This window comes from Geotrypetes seraphini, chromosome 2 (assembly GCF_902459505.1).
Source record: "Geotrypetes seraphini chromosome 2, aGeoSer1.1, whole genome shotgun sequence".
NCBI classification, from domain to species: Eukaryota; Metazoa; Chordata; class Amphibia; order Gymnophiona; family Dermophiidae; genus Geotrypetes; species Geotrypetes seraphini.
Window position 1 is genome coordinate 143,004,267 of NC_047085.1, and position 21,146 is coordinate 143,025,412.

The 21,146-nt window shown below is 41.2% G+C and overlaps 1 protein-coding gene across 1 annotated transcript in view; it reads left to right on the plus strand.

The window, feature by feature from the left end:
* The window catches only part of ROCK1 (Rho associated coiled-coil containing protein kinase 1), a 398,571-nt gene that overhangs the window by 112,755 nt on the left and 264,670 nt on the right, over positions 1–21,146 (plus strand). The window contains exons 4-5 of the mRNA XM_033933927.1: positions 1,662–1,799; positions 20,627–20,802. Of these exons, the coding sequence (XP_033789818.1) occupies positions 1,662–1,799; positions 20,627–20,802 (314 nt within the window). The remainder of the gene's footprint in view (positions 1–1,661; positions 1,800–20,626; positions 20,803–21,146) is intronic.

Genomic DNA, 21,146 nt, shown 5'->3' on the forward strand with positions numbered 1-21,146 from the left:
GAGGACTAATGGCTCTAAGCACTAGTCATCCCCAACCCTCAAAAAGTTCAAGTCGGAAAACTGCAGGCAGTCATGGCAACTGTCTTCTGGGATAATGAAGGACTTTTGCTTTTGGAGTTCATGCCACACAAGACAGCTATAACTGGGTAGAGTTACGCCAACACAATGATCACTTTGCGGGAGTCAATCAAGGAGAAAAGACGAGGAAAACTCACAGCAGGCATGTTGCTTCTTCACAACAATGCGCCGGTGCACATGTTACGACAATCACAGACTGCCATCCAAGAATGTGGGGTTCAGCAACTGAACCATTCACCCTACAGTCCTTACCTGGCTCCCTCGGATTATTTCCTTTCTGAGTTTTTAAGAAATCTCTTCATGGACAGCAGTTTTCAAGTGATGAAGACGTCAAGGAAGCTGTGACATTCTGTTTTGAAGGTCAAACAAAATAATTATTTTCAAAGGGATTAAAGGGATGAAGTGTATGGAGATATCAGAAGACTATATTAAAAAACATTTATTTCCTACTGAGGTAGATAAATTACTGAACACCTCTTGTATTTTCATTAAATTACACTAGAGAAAAAAAAGAGCTTTCAAATTTTTCTTGCTTAGTAACTTTCTTCTATCAGAAGGTATCAAATTGAACAATGTAAAACTTGTCTCCGCTTCTCTGAAGTTGGAGACAGCTTTTATACAACTGAAAGCCAGGCTATATTGTAAATCAACCCCCCCCAGATATCTTTTCTTACCCTGCTCCCTCTCTTACCCCCTGTCCCCACCGTGCCAGCATCTCTCTCCTCATTTGTCCCTTTTCCGGCATTCTCTATCCTTCCTAAGCTAGCATATTTCTCACCCCTGACCCCCCAGCCAGCATCTCTCTTACCCCTGACTCCCCCAACATCACTCTCACCCCTGACCCCCCTCCCAGCCAGCATCACTCTCACCCCTGATCCCCCCCCCAGCCAGCATCACTCTCACCTCTGATTCCCCCAGCCACCATCACTCTCAACCCTGATCCCCCCCAGCCACCATCACTCTCACCCCTGATTCCACTCCCCCAGCCAGCATCACTCTCTCCCTATTGTCCCCAATACAGTATTCCTCCACTACCTCTGCAATGCTGATTCCAGTTAATGGAAACCTGCTGCCGACTCTGCAGACTTCTTTCTGCTGCAGTCCCGCCAAAGAAAGACGAAGTAACATCATCATGAGAGTGGGACCATGGTAGAGAGAAGTCTGCAGAGCCTCTGCAGGCTTCCCAAAGATATGTCTGGCAGTGATTTGGGCCATAGTGAGGGAGTGCCGACCCAACACAAAAATCTGTGCAGGCAACAGGTAATTCTGCGACCCTGGGGAATTCTACATAAATTCTGTATTGCGCCAGTAGCGCAAATTCCACTACGAGTACATAGTGTTTGAAGTAAGTTATTTCTCTTTCTAAGATTTTGTAAAATGTTATGCATCCACATAGAATTGTTTAGCCTTGCTGGTTCTCATGAATTCTTTTTGACATTCATCTTGAAAATATACTTATCTTTTTATAATTTAAGCATTAGATTAAAACGTTGGATAAAGTTTGTTCATGTTAAATTTGTATTGTAGAAGATTAGCTTAATTTCAAAATGTTGATAATTTGAATTTCAAATTTTTGTTTAAAGGTCAGACACAAAGCTACAAGAAAAGTATATGCAATGAAACTCCTGAGTAAATTTGAGATGATAAAACGATCCGACTCTGCATTTTTTTGGGAAGAGCGTGATATCATGGCTTTTGCCAATAGTCCTTGGGTTGTACAGGTATAGTTACGCTCTGTAATTATTTTATTTTTGAAATGCGTTTTTGTAAGAATATTTTTAAGAAGTAGACCAGTTTTCAAATGATATTTTCTATATACAGTCATATGAAAAAATTAGGACACCCCATGAAATATTCAGTTCTTTCTTAAGAAATGTTCACACATCGATGTCAAATCTTTTTTTTATTTATCTCTGGAAAAGAAAGTGGTGTAATTGCAGGTAAACAACAAAAATTTTCCTTAATTTACTCATGAAACAAAAGATATCCACAAAAATATGTATTCTAACTGAGGAATAAATTAGGACACCCTAATAACTAGTGTTACCCCCTTTGGCTGAAATAACTGCAGTGAGATGCTTCTTGTAGCCATCTATCAGAATCTGACATTGATCTGAGGAAAGTTTGGCCCTCTCCTACATGCAGAATTCTTTCAGCTGTGAGATGTTTCAAATCACCCCATAACATCGCAATGGAATTAAGATCAGGGCTTTGACTTGGCCACTCCAGGACTCTCCATTTCTTTGTTTTCGGCGATGGTGGATTTACTAGTATGTTTTGGGTCATTGTCATGTTGCAGGGTCTAGTTCCGTTTCAGCTTTAGTTTTCTTACATATGATCTCACATGTTCCTCAAGCATCCTCTGATACATGGTAGAATTCATGGTGGAATCTATGATGGTGAGCTGACCAGGTCCTTCTGCAGCAAAACATCCCCAAACCATGATGATTCCACCTTCATGCTTCACAGTTGGTATGAGGTTCTTTTCCTGGAATGCTATATTTAGTGTACACCAAACATGTCCTCTTTTCTTATGTTAAAATAATTCAATTTTAGATTCTTCTGTCCATAGAACACTATTCCAGAAGTCCTGGTGTTTGTCCACGTTCTCTCTGGCAAACTTCAGTCTGGCCTTGATGTTTCTCTTAGAGAGCAAATGTTTCCTCCTTGCACACCTCCCATGCAAGTTAAATTTGTGCTTTCTCTTTCTGATTGTAGAGGCATGCACTTTCATATCTACAGTAGCAAGAGCCTGCTTGAGGTCCCATGATGACATTTTAGGGTTTTTGGAAACTTCTTTTAGCATCTTGCTGTCTGCTCTGGGGGTCAACTTGCTTGGACGGCCAGACCTGGGCATGTTGGCAGTTGTTTGGAAAGCCCTCCACTTGTGCACTATTTTCTGGACCATGGAATGGCTAATGTAAAATTCTTTTGAGATCTTTTAAAATCCCTTACCAGACTTATAAACTGCTACAATCTTCTTTTGGAAGGCCTCAGACAGCTCTTTTGATCTTACCATGGAGTTCATTCTCACTGCAGCAGTCATGAGCACACCAAACTAAATGTCTGAGGTTTAAGTAGGGCAAATCTCCTTCATAAGAACATAAGCAGTGCCTCCACTGGGTCAGACCTGAGATCCATCGTGTCCAGCAGTCCGCACAAGCGGCGGCCCAACAGGTTCAGGACCTGTACAGTAATCCTCTATCTATACCCCTCTATCCCCTTTTCCAGCAGGAAATTGTCCAATCCTTTTTTGAACCCCAGTACTGTATGCTGCCCTATTATGTCCTCTGGAAGCGCATTCCAGGTGTCCACCACACGTTGGGTAAAGAAGAACTTCCTAGCATTCATTTTGAATCTGTCCCCTTTCAACTTTTCCGAATGCCCTCTTGGTCTTTTATTTTTCGAAAGTTTGAAGAATCTGTCCCTCTCTACTCTCTCTATGCCCTTCATAATCTTGTAAGTCTCTATCATATCCCCTTTAAGTTTTCTCTTCTCAAGGGAAAAGAGTCCCAGTTTTTCCAATCTCTCAGCGTATGAAAGGTTTTCCATACCTTTTATCAGACGGGTCACTCTCCTCTGAACCCTCTCGAGTAACGCCATATCTTTCTTAAGGTACGGCGACCAGTAGTGGACGCAGTACTCCAGATGCGGACTAACTATCGCCCGATACAACGGCAGATTAACTTCTTTCGTTCTGGAGTAATACCCTTCTTGATTATACCTAGCATTCTATTAGCTCTCTTAGTGGCCACTGCGCACTGCGCCATCGTTTTCATTGTCATGTCCATCATTACCCCCAAGTCCCTTTCTTGGGTACTCTCCTTCAATAACATCCCTCCCATCGTATAGCTGTACCTTGGGTTTCTGCTTCCCACATGTAGTACTTTACATTTCTCAACGTTGAACTTCATCTGCCATCTCGTCACCCATTCACCTAGTTTGTTCAAGTCTCTTTGCAGTTCTTCGCAGTCCTCTTTAGTCCGAGCTCCACTAAATAGTTTGGTGTCATCCGCAAATTTTATTCTCTCACACTTCGTCCCTGTTTCTAGATCATTTATAAATATATTAAATAGCAGCGGCTGAGTAATGATGCTCTAATCATGTGCACCTGATGTGATACACCTGTGTGTGATTTGAGTCACTTTAAGTGGGAGGATATGTGGGGGTGTCCTAATTTATTCCTCAGTTAGAATACACATTTTTGTGGATATCTTTTGTTTCATGAGTAAATCAAGGAAATTTTAGTTGTTTACCTGCACTTACATCACTTTCTTTTTCAGAGATAAAAAAAGATTTGACATTGATATGTGAACATTTCTTAAAGAAAGAACTGAATATTTCATGGGGTGTCCTAATTTTTTTCACATGACTGTATATTTTGTTAAATTGTTGTACTACCATTAAATCATATTTATTTTGTGATTTGTTTTGTTAATATATATTTTCTTCTCTTTTTCTTTGTTTTAATATGAATTTTTCACACTAATTAAGAAATTAATTTTGTATTTTAGGCTTGATTAAAATCTATTTATACTTATAGTGGTCCAGCATAATGTAGAAATCATTTTCATTTAATAAAACCCCAGTTGACAACTTAATGAACTGAGCTTTAAATTTAAAGCCAAAGTTTAAGTTGTGATCGGGAAAGACAAATGAACTTTAAGAGCTTTCTGATGCAATACTGTTAGAAAAGAGCATAATGTTTCACACCAAAAATTATAGGTTTCTTTGGTACCTTATATAGTAGAATATAAACCGAAGTAACTAATTTCCCCCCCTCCCAAATGGAAAAAAGGTTGACTCGAATATAAACTGAACTTGCGGCAGTCTCACAAGCTTTTTTGAGTAGTGAGACTGCACAGGGCAGGAGCGTAGGAGGATCACTCTTGCCCTGGCTTACCACTGGACCAGCAGAGCTTAAGGTAGGCCCCAGGAGAGGCCTGAGATGGGTCCATGTTAGTTTTATCATTCCATCTGTGAGAAATTCCGTAACCTCTATTTGTCTTGTTTGTAAGCTTTACACTTCTCAGTCCGTATTCGCGGTGATAGGAGATTAACAGAACCGCAAATACAGAAAAACAGTGAATAACTTTTTCATATGTTATTTGCTGTTTTCTATTAAAAACCATCGTAAATATAGTGAAACCGCGAATAACATGGTTGGAGACCTGGTCTGTCCCTGAAGGAGAGGCAAAACACAGTGAAGAAAGTGCTGGGAATTAGCGATTTTCTCTGTAAACGCTTGGAATCAGCGATTTCTCTAAGCAAGCTGATGTAATTTGGGGTGGGGGGGGGAGCCAGCAAGCTAAAAACCATGAATAATCGAAACCGTGAATACAAAGGGAGAAGTGTATTTAACAGGGATTGTCTCTTACATGTTTAATATACATCGCTGCATATGTCTAGCAGCACAATAGAAATGCTAAGTAGTAAGACTCAAATATAAACCGAGACCCCATTTTTGGTCCATTTTTTTTGGCCCCAAAATTTAGGTTCATATTTGAGTATATACAGTACTCTGTACTCAAGTGCTTTGAAAATGAGCCCCTTAACCTTATGGGTATAAACATTTTAGACACTTTAAATTGTAAACTAGTTTTAGCTACACTTAGGGCTCCTTTTACGAAGCCGCATTAGGGGTTTAATGCGCATAATAGCGCGTGCTAATTTGCTGGCTGCGTTAGCCGCTACCATCTCCTCTTGAGCAGGCGGTAGCTTTTCGGCTAGTGCAGGGGTTAGTGCACGTTAAAAATGTGCATGTGATAAAGCCGCTAACGTGGCTTCATAAAAGGGAGCCCTTAGCATTTCATTTACAATTAGAATTGCTTCTGATATGTTAACCTAGTAAGGACTGAATAGTGATGATAAAGTAGAGGAGTATCCTTTTTGATATTACAACACCCCCTTAAATATATTCACCAAAAAGGCTATGATCTCTCTTTGTGTAGTAATCCAAAAACATACTTGGCAGGTTAGAATGCTTGATCTTCAATAAAAGAAAAGTTAGTTAGTTAGGGGTCCTTTTACTAAGGCGCGCTAGCTGTTTTAGCGCACGCTAACGCATTTATTATAGTCTATGGGCGCGTTAGCGCTTAGTGCATGCTAAAATGGCTAGCGCGCCTTAGTAAAAGGACCTCTTGGTTAAATTTTCTATACCGTTTTCTATACCTATAGAAAATGGTTCTTCCCTATCTTTGAGGTTTTATTTATATATTCCTAAAACCGTTCTCTTTAATTATTCTAAACCTCTGAAATAGGTTCCTTTTTACATTACTGTTTGATACATTTAGCTTAGAATGCTACTTATTACATTTAACATATTCCATAACCATATGAACTATTTTCTGACACTGTTCTGAGAACTGATTTACATGATTTTTATAGAAATTGCAGAGGAGAAAATGGCATCTAAGCCAGTGTTTCCATTTTAGCACTCAAAAATTCATATCATCTCAGATGATAACTAAGGCGTTCATTTTCTTTCTTAAAGCTTCAGTAACATAAATGTGTGCTGTTTAAAATAATTATTTGATGAGTACAAGCTTGCAATTTGTGAGCAACTTCTTAAATGCCGTGCTGCAGCAGAATAGTTGAACCATTGGGTCAACCTGACTCTGAATGTGGAGGCTCTGGGTAGGTGGATGGGTAGGAGGTTGGCAAGTGTATAGTTGGGTTATGTGCTTGCAGATGTGTGGGCTGGTGTGGGTTTATGACTAAGTAAATTTATTTAGGCTGGTAGTTGACTGTATGTGTGGTTACGGAATGAAGTGTATTAGAATAGACTTCCATCACAAATTCAACCATTCCCCCTCCAGCTACTCCCCTCCCATAGCTCCATGCTAATTCCCTTTCCAGTGCAGTAGGTGAGACATTCTAGACAGTAGGGTTATTTCCCTTTAGTCGCATGGTTGCAGAAGGAATCCACTCCGAATTTTTCACTCTGCCTCTATAGTACTTCACTGATCAGTTTAGCGCCCTCTACAGTTTTTTCCTTCTGCAACATGTGAATGCAGTTATGTGTGTTCTGCTCTCCCCATTTTATTGTTTTAATGCAATGTAATTTCGTCCCCTTTTTGGGTAATTTAGTGCTTGGAGTGATTTTAAAGCTCTGCCTGCTTGAGAATTCACAGACTTTAGTCTGTAGCTGACAGGCTGATCCCTTTTTAGCTGTTGGCCAGCCTGCATAGTTTTATCTGGAACTCAGGGCCATCCCTGAAGTGGCTCACCTACTGTTAATCAGGGGTCGAGCGCAGGCTGTTAGGTGCCCTTAGAAGGCTCAGTGGTGTTTCGTAGGGTGCCGGCTGTGTTGTTCCGCCTCTGCCTGTTCGTGTGCGCAGCTGATGGTCCGCAAGGGTGGAGGTATAATCAGACATTAGTGTCTGACTGGCAACCCGAAGATCAGCTTTGTTGGAACATTCCCAGCTTTGTGGCAGTGATTATTCTCATCTAGCTACAATAGGAGAGCTGAATGCAAACTTGCAGCATTTCTAACCAATCTTCTCAGGTCACAGTGAATATACAAGCTGACAGCCTGTGAGAGACTAGGGGGAGGTTTTAAAAAAATGGGGTTTTGAGTGTTTCTGAATGTTTCCCCTCCTGAAAAATCCTAAAATTGCCATTTATAACATTTGGGAAATGGGAAAAATATTGTGATTTTGGTGCAAATTTTGTGACGGTGGCCATCTTGGATTTTTAGCGATTTTAATTTTTAAAGCTCACTGCTTCTTCAAATCTGCAACAATTGCCTGGAAACTTGCTGGGATGGAGTCCTTGGGCTCTCCTTTTATGGATTATTGCCAGGATTGTGCATTTTTAGCGCTTTTAGAGCATTTTTGCACCATGTGTCATGTGGCGCAGTTGTGGGGGACATAGCATCCAGTTTTGCCTCTTCTCTGCTGAAGCAGATGACCAAACGCTCAGCTAGCCTGGTGGGGGCGGTCTTCACGTTTTTTGGGTCTCGGCACAGCTGGTAATTCCATGTGCCGGGCTGTGGACCCTGTGCAGCCTCAGAAAAGTTCAGTTTCGCCACCTTAATGTGACCTACGCCCCAGGAGCCAGGCACCCTTTCAGCATTTTTGATATTTTTGCACTCAGGATTTTGTACCACTGTGTTGTCCCCCCTACGCAGTCCCAATCCCCCTACATGGTATCTCTCAGTGGCATTATTCCTAGACTCAGTGGCACATCCTAGACTCACCCTGCCGCGATGCATGCGCTGCCTGACCCTGATATGGGGGATCCAGGTGTGGATGATTTGCTTGCTGACCCCTTATTTACAGGTGTAGCGTTTCCTGGGATGGGAGATAAGGAACTGTGTGCTGGATCTGTGGGTCCCTCTGGGGTTTTGGGACCCCGGAAATGCTCTCATGAGCATGTGCCTATTTGAATTGGCAGCTTTGCCAAGGTCTAAAACTTTACAGGAGGTCTTTTTTTGTCTCTCAGCCAGCTCTGGCCACTTCTTCCTCATGGCTTTGTGGTGTATACTGGCTACCTTCCCCTGGTACCCTGATATGTGCATTCTGGTCTTGGAGCAGTTTAATTCTCCTGAGTGTTCTAATTTTTGCTAGAGCTATGCCACGCTTGGATTTTATGGCAAGGAAGTGTCAGCAGTTTTGGTTCAGCCCAGAGTGGATTTTTGGTAGCACAGGTGGCAAAATGCACCTTTCCCCCTAGGTAGATGACGCAGCTGCTTTAGGCATTAAAGCTGCTTTGGCGACATTTTGTCGCTTGTGCATGTCACACTCAAAAGCTTACTCTGGAAAGTGAGGTGGTAGTTCCCTCTTTGCAATTTTGTTTTGATGGGCACAGTTTATATGCCGGATGCATTGCATGCCCTACTTATGCGAGTTTGACTCAGGTGTCAGTAATCCATCTCTGCCCACATTCGGCTGCCGTTTCTACTTTCAAAGCTCCTTTGGCTGGGCTTCCTTTTCAGGAGCTGTGATTGTTTGGCAGAGGTTTGCATGACTTCATGGATTCTAGACTGGACCATCGCCCTACAACTCAGTCTGATAGCAGACCCGGCCCTCCTGGGGTTCTGGTTGTTCTGATTTCTTGTCGTCCAGCGCTTCCAGCCTTGTGCAAATGACACATCATAGGTGTTGTTTCAGGACTAACTATGCTGGTATAATGGCTACATTACATTACATTTGTGATTTCTATTCCGCCTGTGCCTTGCGGTTCTAAGCGGATTACAGTTAAAAGAGATCAGGACATTACCGAGAGAATTACATTACAACGATTTAAGTAAATTACATGTTGTGGTATAGAAATACAAGTATAAGATATCTGGATTTATCGATAGAATAACTTGACAGGGTTCAAGTAGTTACATGGTTCAGTGGGGAAAACAATATAGGCAACTGAAGAAAGATACCTAACTTTGAAGGAATCAGTTAAGTGGATACCTAAGGGAGATGCTTATTTAGGAGAAGGTTAAATGGATACCTAAGGGAGATGCTTATTTAGGAGTTTGGATATTTTTCGTAAATGAGGTTCAAGGGGATGACTAGTGTGTTATTTGCTGGGGAGATGGGGAGGGGAATATTAAGTAAGGACGTGTTTTTTGAAAAGAAATGTTTTGATTTCTTTCCGAAACACTTTGATGTCTGTTGTTTTGATCATCAGTTTGGTGATGGTGGGGTCAATTTTCGCTGCCTGAGTTGCTAGAAGGCTGTCGTAAAGTTTCTTACGTCAGGTACCATTATGAGGGGGGAAGGTGAAAAGATTCTGAGTTCTTCTTGATCTGGGTAGTCGGTAGCGGCAAAGATGGTTGTTCAGGTAATTGGGGGCCATACCATGGGTTACTTTGAAAAGTAAGCAGTAGAGTTTTAATTGAGTTCTTGCTTTTATCGGAAGCCAGTGAGAGTCTACATAGGCGGGTGTGACGTGGTCGAATTTGCTGAGCGAGTAGATGAGTCTGATAGCTGTGTTCTGAATGGTCTGTAGTTGTTTTATCATAGTATTTGGGCAAGATAGGTAGAGGCTGTTGCAGTAATCTAAGGAGCTGAGTATGAGGGATTGTACAATGATCTTGAAGTGTTCTTTGGAAAATAATTTTCTTATTTTTCTTAGGTTTCGCATGGTGAAGAATGCTTTTTTTATGGTTTTGTGTATTTGTGTTTGCATTGTGCAGCCTCTGCCTAGGTGTGTTCCCAGAGAGTATTCTGTATTGGATATTTGTTTGTGTTTACATCTAGTTCTGTTAGGGATGGTTTTTGTTCCTTCTCTAGTAGTAGGAATTTGGTTTTCTCCGCATTCAGTTTTAACTTGTGGTTCGTCATCCATTTTTCTACAGTTTCCAATGTTGATTTCAGGCGTCCGTTGGAGGTGGGGTCTTGGATGTCGAAAGGGAGGAGGATGGTTATATCATCCGCGTAGCTGAAGGATGTAATGCTTAGGGCGTCTAGGGCCGTGCCTAGGGATGCTATGAAGAGGTTGAAAAGTATGGGCGATAGAGGGGATCCTTGTGGAACTCCGCAGGGGTTTGACCATGAGTCGGATAGAAGATCATTTGACTTGACTCTGTATGATCTTGTTTTGAGGAATCCTTGGAACCAGTTGAGAACATTACCTGATATTCCTATGGCATCTAGTATCTGGAGTAGTATGGAATGGTCAACTAAGTCGAATGCTGCTGAAAGATCGAGTTGGATGATTAGTAACTTATTTCCTTTGCTGAGGTGCTGACGGGCTATGTCTAGTAGGGAAACCAGAAGTGTTTCAGTACTGTGATTGGTTCTGAATCCGGATTGAGTAGGGTGTAGGATGTGGTGGTCTTCTAGGTAATTGGCGAGATATTGTGCTACTAGACCCTCTATGAGTTTGACGTATAGAGGTATAGAAGCGATTGGTCTATAATTTGTTGGGCTGTCTATTGGGCCTTTGGGGTCTTTTAGTTTAAGTTCCTGCCAACTGCCATTCCTCCCAGCCTCGGGCGATCAAGACAGGCTGCCGACGTCGGGGCCTTCCCTCTGTGAGTCTCGCCTGTTCAGAAACAGGAAGTTGAAACAAAATAGGCTAATCTAATGTAACCTGTAATCTGTAATATTATTATTACAGATTACAGGTTACAATTTGCCAGTATACATAATATACAGGTTACAAGGTTGCAATATGCATAATATACAAGTTACAGGTTACAATTTGTGTGAAGAAATATTTTCTCCAGTTTGTTTTAAATCTATTACTTAGTAGTTTCATCGTATATCCCCTAATCCTAGTATTTTTAGAAAGAGTGAACAAGCGATTCACATCTACCCTTTCCACTCATCATTTTATAGACCTCTATCATATCATCTCTGAGCCGTTTCTTCTCCAAGCTGAAGAGCCCTAGCCGCTTTAGTCTTTCCTCATATGAAAGTTGTCCCATCCCTTTTATAATTTTCTGTACCTTCTCTGTACCTTTTCTAATTCCGCTATATCTTTTTTTAAATATGGCAACCAGAACTGCACACAGTAGTTGAGGTGTATGGCCGTATCATAGAGAATACAAGGGCATTATAACATTTTCGTCTTTGTTTTCCATTCCTTTCCTGATAATTCCTAACATTCTATTTGCTTTCTTAGTAGCCGCTGCACATAGCTGAGGGTTTCAACGTATCTTCTTGCCACAATTTTGTATCTGTTTGAAACAGTAGTAGCTCTTAATTGACAAGAGGAACTGGTAGCTGGAGTCATTCTGTGTCTGAATTTCTTAAGCACCTGTCCTTATCACACCTTTGAAAGTCCAGGGCTTTACAGGATACTCCCCAGTACTATGCAAAAGGTTCTTTGTTAATCTCAAGTACTGGTCTTTTAGGAGTAATTTAGTGGCAAAGGTCTTTTGTTAGGCTAAATGGCCCCTTCCCATATGTTACTATCTGCAGACATTCCACAGGGTCAGATTTGTTTAATATATCTCAGAATCCTTTGCTTGCACTCTGGACCTGCCATCATAGACCTTACTATCTATTGTGGGAGCATTTGTTGGAGAGGAAATAGAGCAGAGCAGCTGTAGGTAAGAAAGTCAATCAGTGACTGCTATATTTCCTTATTGTTGATAAACATCACCACAGCACAAGTATTCACATTGTAGCAGATCTAATCTATCACTGTTAACTGTTTATATCAGTGGTCTCAAACTCGCGGCCCACTAGGTACTATTTTGAGGCCCTCAGTATGTTTAGCATAATCACAAAAGTAAAATAAAACAGTTTCTTGATCAAACGTCTCTTTAGCTATAAATGACAATATTTTTATTAAGACTTAGCCAAAAGGAAATATTTATAAACTATAAAGAGTTTTACCTGCAACATTGTCATTTCTTTAATAAGACATTAACTATTTTTTCTGAGGCCCTCCAAGTACCTACAAATCCAAAATGTGGCCCTGCAAAGGGTTTGAGTTTGAGATCACTGGTTTATATCCATTTTCCAGGCAGCCTGCATCCTAGTGAACATATATTATTAAAATATATGAGAACTGATACTTGACTACTTTATTCTCCTTAAATTATATTTTCTCCTAAACTTCCAACCTGTTAAGGCTGGTGCATACTTTGTGTTCAAGCATAATTTTGAGGGCGGTCTTCATGCCAGTAACCTCTACTGAACGCCCATGAAATTTATGTCCTCCAAGCTATCTTTCCAAGCCTCTCTTCTCCATAAAAGAGAGCATTTCTAAATACACCAAGCCTTTCCCGGCTTTGCCCCGGTACCAATGAGTCAATTAGGAAAATTCAGGGATAAATATGTTCTGGTATAAAAGGAGAACTGATTCTGCTGCTTATGCTGAAGTTACACCACAGCGACCCCCTATTTTAGGTGTAGACAATCCCACCTTATTCAGGCAGTGTGTAGTGTTGTCTGGGCCTAACCCATAGACTTCCTGTGTATTGGATGACATAGCGGCCATATACAATGTGGAATCTAAATTTCAAACATATTGCTCATTGTATTCTGTGAAGTCAGAGCACAAAAGAAATGCGGCTTGTCTTTGGTTAACATGGTCCATTTGTAAGAGAATGATAAAAGATAATGCCAAATTCAAGGAGAAACTAGAAGCCAAAGAGAAAGAATATGCCTTATTGGAACAGGAAAAGGAGTTCTTAGCAACACAAAATTTGTGCTTACGGTACCAATCAGACTCTTTAAAAGAGCATTTCCAAAAGCAAATAACTCAGGAAGATCAAATGTAAACACAGATTGCTGTTTTAGAAATACAAGCAAACCAGGTTTAAAACATTTTGTTAGGGAGCTCTCATTACAGAAGAAAATGCAGACCATGCCTATTGCCACAGGGAAATACAAGGCCTAAAACAAAAGCTTCAAGACTCACATTTACAAATTTCAGCCATTACTGGGATTCCATACAAGCAGGTAGATACAAATAGAGCTACAATGAAGCCTGTGTTCACCTTGATAAAAGTATCACAATCCCAGCCTATGGCAGGAGGGGCGACCCAGACGGTTAGCTCGCATCCCTTATCCCAAACAGATATGGAAGTCATAGCAAAGCAAGTAGGCAAGATAGACCCCCATAATTTTCCCCATTCCTGTGTGATACTGTGGAAATTAGAACAGGATGAGAAACTAGATGCAGATGAATTAAGATTCTGCGCCTCGGAATATGCAGAGCAGATGAACAAGGAAATTAATGTAGCCAAACAAGTGGGATTTTCTTTGTTTCACTTAGCTAATGCTTTTTGTATCTCTTTTGGTATGAGAACCTTCAAAGTGCAAAGATCCAACAAGATAAAAATGTGCAAAGATCCAGCAAGATAAAAATGAAGGAATAGAAGATTATGTCCATAGAGCAGTTCTATTACTAATAATGACTGGGGTAGCTGACAGAAGGGATTCACAAGGTCTAATACCAGAAGATCTATTAGATTGCCAGATAGATAAGGAGGACCTTAGAGAAATTTGTCAGGGAATGCATCTGATTATAGCCATTTCTTTATGTTCTTGGCCAGCAGGAGAACCTGCATCTGCTAGAGATTTGTGTGTGAAGGCCATGAATGTCCAAAAGTATCAGCCCTATGCTTCACGCCCAGTAGCCACAGATAGACCTGTTTTATACTGAGATCTAAAGCCATATCAGAAACAGGCCCCAGCACTGCATCCAAAACCCCAGTACATAGATACCCAACATAGCTGGCATTCTGATCTAAGCTCTCATGAAAATAAGCTTTTAACTGAAAAGTCAGCATCTCGGTACTTAGATGGTGAAACCCGCAGGCAAGCTTGCGACATTTTAAAATCTTATGGTGAGAATATGAGTTATTGGAATGAGAAACCAAGCCATGTCCTCATAGGATGAGTTTTGCACCTTTTTACGTGAGACTTCCAAAGGGAGAAAAATCTGCCCCCAGATAAGCAGGAAGGTGTAGCTGCCTCTCCTATGCTCTCAAAAAGAGATCTTGCCTCCTCAGCCCTTCCTTTCTATGAGACATGAGGAGACGTGTCCAGTTTGGACCGAGTTTTTCCAGAAGATTGGCAACTCTACAGATTGCAGTGGGACCCAGGTGGCAGACATGTGGTGTAGACTGGACAATAAAATAGCAGAAATATTGATTTAAGTGACCTTAATAATGTAGAAAAGTTTTGCTAGATAGTAAAGAAAGTTGTACTCCAAGTGATTTTGAAAATGTTTTTTTCCTTATACCTCAAAAACTAACACTGTAAATAATATTAATTTTCATGATTCCTGATACGCGACACTTTCCAAGGTACAATGTCTCCAAAAAACAGTTTCCCCAATGCCCCCTTATGTAGGTATATAGCATATTCTAATATCTTTATGGTTTGTGTGAATTTCAATATATTTCCCAGTGTGATGTATCAAGTTAGTGTTAAGGATTGTTACTTTTTCCACCATATACTGTTTTTATAATTGTGATTCCTCGTTCCAATATTATTAATATTTTCTCTTGCAATGAAGAGAGGGAATATGTAGCATGAAATGATTTTATAATTCTGCTTGGAGTTAAAATATGTAGCCTGATAAAGTTTGGGGGTTTTTTGCAATTGTTTATTTATGACAAGAAAAAACAGCACAGCAAAACATCAGGAAAATCCAACAACAGTACAGGCAGGCAATCTGCAGAACAACAAAACCCCTGATGTCAGCCCCCTCCCCCTCCCAACCCCCCCCCCCCCCCCAAGTGACAGCAAACAGCACACTGCACCTCCCGGGAACCCTAGAGCACCACCAGTAGGCACGGTAGCACCCCAAGGAGAGGAAAAGAAGAAAAATCAGAAAAGAAGGGGACAAAAGAACACAGAACCCCAATAATACAAACCCCAAAGATCCAATCCAGTCCGGGACCAGTACTTCATCTGACAACAGAACTATCCACATCCATTCCCTCCACTGCCAGGTATCTCCCCCAAATATCATAATATTGCTGCCATTTTCTAGTCAACAGGGCCGAGAGCCGGTATTTCTCACACACCCAGCCCAATTTCTCTCGCACTAGAGCCAAAGTAGGTGTAGCGGTACTGCGCCAGTGGTGAGCCACAGTCAGCCTAGCCACTGTGAAGGCCAACCGTACCAGTCTATCCTGGGTGTCATCTGCCCCTCCTGAGGGAAACCCCAACAAAGCCACCTCCGCCCTTTCCATGAGGGGCACTTGAAGGAGAGCCCCCACATACTTAAACACCTGTCTCCAAAAGTCTTGAATGGAGGGGCAGCTCCACCACATGTGAAAAAATGTTCCCCGCTGCCCACATCCCCTCCAACATAAATCCGTGCCCTTAGCGGACATCTTACTCAGAATCACCGGGGTGAGGTACCAGCGCACCAGCATTTTAAGCGCATTCTCCACCAACATAGGGGCCACGGCTAAATGGTGTATCCTAGACGAGATATTTTCCCACAAAGATGCCTCAAACACCTGCCCTAAGTCCCCTTCCCAAGCCAGTAAATACGAAGGCTTCCGGGCCCTATCCTGATGCACCCATTTATACAACATCGAAATGCAACCTCTGTGCACTGGGGACCCCAAAAGCTGCTCAAAGTCAGAACAACTAAAAGCCGCAGCATCAGCCCTTTTAGCCTTCTGCAAATAACTTTTCACTTGGAGATACGGGAAAAGGTCTGTTACTGAAGTTATGAATTTTGAATTTGAATTATTGCCTGACACAATAGATCATTTATTTTGAGGGACTTAAAGTAAAAATGATATGGTTTTACAATTGTGCTTAGAGTTAAAGTATATTAACTTGATGGATTTAAAAGTGAATTTCTGATGTGGTCTCTGAGCCAGCAAAGCCATCTGTTCAAAAAGGTGTTAAATGCCCCATTTAATAGAACACAGAAGAAAGGACTGAACCATCTGCCTTCAGGATGTAGGCCAGAAGGCCAAATTCATCTCTGAATTATCCCAGTATGAACAATAGAAGCTCATTTTTGTGTTAAATGCACAGAACGGGTCTTCTGAGCTTTGCCTTGCTTGCAATTGTGAACCGGACCCGGCGCCAGGGTCCGGTCCACAATTGCAAGCAAGGCAAAGCTCAGAAGACCCGTTCTGAAATTTCGAGTTTACACCCAGCAGCGTCTACTGCAAACTATCAAGACTCAAAGTGAACAAAGCCATGGGACCGGACAATCTACACCCCAGGGTGCTTAGAGAGCTGTGTGATGTCCTGGCGGAGCCGTTGTCTGTGCTCTTCAATCTTTCCTTGAGGGCGGGAAGAGTCCCCTTGGACTGGAAAACAGCCAATGTAATCCCACTCCACAAAAAGGGCTGCAGGATAGAGGCTGAGAATTACAGACCGGTGAGTCTCACATCCATAGTGAGTAAACTCATGAAAACACTAATTAAGCATAAATTAGATACGATCCTGGACGAGAAGAATCTACGGGATCCCCGCCAACATGGATTTACCAAGGGCAGGTCCTGCCAATCCAATCTAATTAGTTTCTTTAACTGGATAACAAGGAAATTGGATGTGGGTGAGTCCATAGACGTCGTGTACTTGGACTTTAGTAAAGCTTTTGATAGCGTCTCGCACCACAGACTATTGAACAAGATGAAATCAATGGGACTGGGAGAGACATTAACTACATGGGTCAGTGATTGGCTAAACGGTAGACTTCAGAGAGTGGTGGTGAATGGTGCCCCTTCAAAAACGTCAGAGGTGATCAGTGGAGTGCCGCAGGGCTCGGTCTTGGGCCCGATCCTCTTCAACATATTTGTGGGAGATCTGACTCAGGGGCTTCAGGGTAAAATCACATTATTTGCCGATGACGCCAAACTATGCAACATTGTAAGTGAGAACACTTTACCAGACAGTATGACGCAGGACCTACTTCTATTGGAACAGTGGTCCTCGACTTGTTAGCTATACTTCAATGCTAGAAAATGTAAGGTCATGCACCTCGGCAGCAGGAATCCATGCAAAACTTATACACTTAATGGTGAAACCTTAGTTAGGACCAAGGCGGAACGTGATTTGGGGGTGATCATTAGCGAAGACATGAAGACTGCCAATCAAGTGGAGAAGGCTTCATCAAAGGCAAGACAAATGATGGGTTGTATCCGAAGAAGCTTTATCAGCCGGAAGCCCGAAGTTATTATGCCGTTGTACAGATCCATGGTGAGGCCTCATCTGGAATATTGTGTACAATTCTGGAGGCCACATTATCAAAAAGATGTGCTGAGAGTTGAGTTGGTTCAAAGAATGGCCACCAGGATGGTCTCGGGACTCAAAAACCTCCCGTATGAGGAAAGGCTGAATAAATTGCAGCTATACTCACTCGAAGAACGTAGAGAGAGAGGAGACATGATAGAGACATTTAAATATATCACCGGCCGTATTGAGGTGGAGGATGATATCTTCTTTTTTAAAGGTCCCTCGGCCACAAGAGGACATCCGCTGAAAATCAGGGGTGGGAAATTTCATGGCGACACCAGGAAGTTCTTCACCGAAAGAGTGGTCGATCGTTGGAATGAACTTCCGCTTCAGGTGATTCAGGCAAGCAGCGTGCCGGATTTTAAAAGGAAATGGGATACACATGTGGGATCTCTAGGGGGGTAAAAAAAAAAAATGTGGATGGGATACACATGTGGTATCTCTAGGGGGGTAAATTCAAGGGGGTGGGGTTGTTAGAGTGGGCAGACTTGATGGGCTATGGCCCTTTTCTGCTGTCATCTTCTATGTTTCTATGACAAAAGAAAGGACTGAGCCATCACTTTCAGAAAGTGTTAAGACAAAAGACATGTCCAGGGTGGATAACAGGATGTAGATCAAACAGAAGCCCCTCACACCAAATTCATTTCTAGACTACAAGATAAAACAAGAAGCCCTTCACACCAAATTCATCTCTGGACTAACAATAGAAGCTCATTCAATCAGATGACCTCATCTGCCTACCACTCAGACATAGATTCACACCTCATCCAGCAAGGACAGTAACAATACTCTGTATTGGGACACAATGTTAAGCCATTGTACTTCAATCATCATCCACTCAGGAACAGATAATGGATTCTATTTTTAGATCAGGTCTCAACCCTATAAATATGAAGCAAAATCCTTTCTCAGAAGGGAAGATGCTTACTCTCCCTCTGGAACCAGCCTGGATCAAGCTACAATTCTTCTTCTCCCTGGATCACCATGCTGCTTCTCTAGGCCATGCGGCCTTTGCTCCATTTTAAGGACTATTCACATTGTGAATAACTTTGAACCTTTAATCTTAGATAAATTTTGTCTGTGTATTTCTATTAATTCTTTGCTTAACGATCTTACTGCTTCTACCAGCTTGATTGTAATTTTATATTTGCTCTAAAAAGAAAATAAACTTTCAGTTTGCTTGTAAATGTTCTATGTCTTGGTCCTTGAATAGATATTCATGTATATTTAATTATGGTTACAGAGCTGAGTGTTAAGCAAGCTAACTTTCCCCATATTAATAGTTCTTTATCTAATATAATAAAACCCTAAGCCGCGCATGCATACTCTTACCTGCATGCTCCCATTTTCCGTGTGCTGTAGGTCCCTGTAGGTAAGAGTGCGCATGTGTAGGTTAGGGTTTGTCGGCTTCAGGCGGTGCAGAGGCTGTCGGCCGCGGCGGCTCTTGGCGCCTGCAGGCCGCGGCGGCGGAGGGCACACGCGAGGTAAGGGGTGCTGCTGGACAGGGGAAGAGACAGGGGGTAGAAAAAGAAAGGGAGGCCTACTGCTGGACGGGGGAGCAGGAAAGAGGTGCTAGGGGGGAAGAAAAAGGAAGGGAGGCCTATTGCTGGATGGGGGAGCAGGAAAGAGGTGCTGATGGACAGGGGAAGAGACGGGGGGGGGGAGAAAAAGGAAGGGAGGCCTACTGCTGGACAGGGAGACAGGAAAGAGGTGCTGCTGGACATGGGGGAGATTAAAAAAAGGGAGAAGGGCTGCTGCTGGATAAGGGGAGCAGTGAAGGGGTGATGGTGGACACAGAGAATGTAAAAGAACTGAGGAAAAAGAAAGACAGAAAGAAAGACAAATACAGAAAGCAGCTAAGGAGAGAGAGAGAAAAAGAAATAAAGACAGACACACACACATATATTCTAGCACCCGTTAATGTAACGGGCTATAAGACTAGTAATACATATTTCTCTAAGCCAGAGAGGGATGTGTATTATTGGTTAAGTTCCATCCAATTAATAATAATTTTTATTACAACATGAGAAACTCTTCAGCCTCCCACCATCTGGCGATGGAATAGATTGAACTTTGGTAGGTATGGAATTTTGAGGTTTGTGGTAAGAGGCAGATTAAACACCGAAGCAGTGACACAAGATTGGTATTTAAGTGCTATAATAGCATCTTGTAAAGATTTTTTTTTTTTTTTTTAAGTCCTAGAACAATGTTTTGTGAAATAAACCATTAGGTCTTGCTTCTCAAACTGACTGTTGTCCATGTTGCTTGAGTCATGCTTGAAATGCAAACAGTGATGAAGGTGGAAGATAATATATGTAACCATTTGTAAACCACTTTTGGAATAAAACGGTATATAAATTTTAAAATGAATATAGATGATAAAGGGACAAGTGGAATCTATTAACTGTCTTTGAATTTTCAAGAATAATTAATTGCTGCAGTTGAACAGTCATGTATTTACAAATTGAAGATGTTCTAGTCTGGTAGGTTTCTCTAAATGGTTGTCTTAGTAGTTTAGACAGCCATTTGGGGAGAAAGAATATGAATAACAAAAATGATGATTTTTAATAAGCAGAGTATTATTTTTAGCTTCAGTGTTCATATTGGGATGCTTGCCATATATTTAAGTACTAATTTATACTTGTAGTAGAGCATTTGTCCTTGTTTTTAAAAGATAGATTAAACAAAATAAATCATAACAGATCTCAAAAGTAAATTGGAAAAAAATACAAAATGGTATAGTGCTCAGATACCTTTTACCACTTATACTGAAATACATCCCTATTTATAATGCTTAAAACATGAAAAGACATAATTATTTAGTAGATCAATAGTAGTGCAGTAATAAAAAAAATCCTTTTTAAATTTTATAGTAAAAACCAAATGCAGTGTGCACCTAACTCAAATTCAACTTTTGTCTTTGTTAGTTATTTTATGCGTTCCAAGATGATCGTTACCTTTATATGGTAATGGAATATATGCCTGGTGGGGATCTTGTGAATTTAATGAGCAACTATGATGTGCCTGAGAAATGGGCCAGATTTTACACAGCAGAAGTTGTTCTTGCACTGAATGCAATCCACTCAATGGGCTTTATTCACAGGTATGTTGATTCATTATTATATTAACTAGATTTGCTTCATTTTTAAAATGTGTGTTGTTTTGAACAGAAACTAAACTTAAAAACAATTTCTATTATTGCTCAGATCCTCAAATGATCTACCTATCTGTCTTTGACTATGGGCCTGATTTGCTAAGCTTTTACATGCAGATTTTAATTACATTTTAATAATTTATTTATCATGAATCCTCTAACTTGTGCTCATTATTAATCATAATCCTAAATAAAACAAAACATGCAACTATATAAAAGCAAATAATTACATAAAACAAAATAGCAGTGAATATACAGTGAATCCTCCCACAGGGCTCCCCACCCACACCACA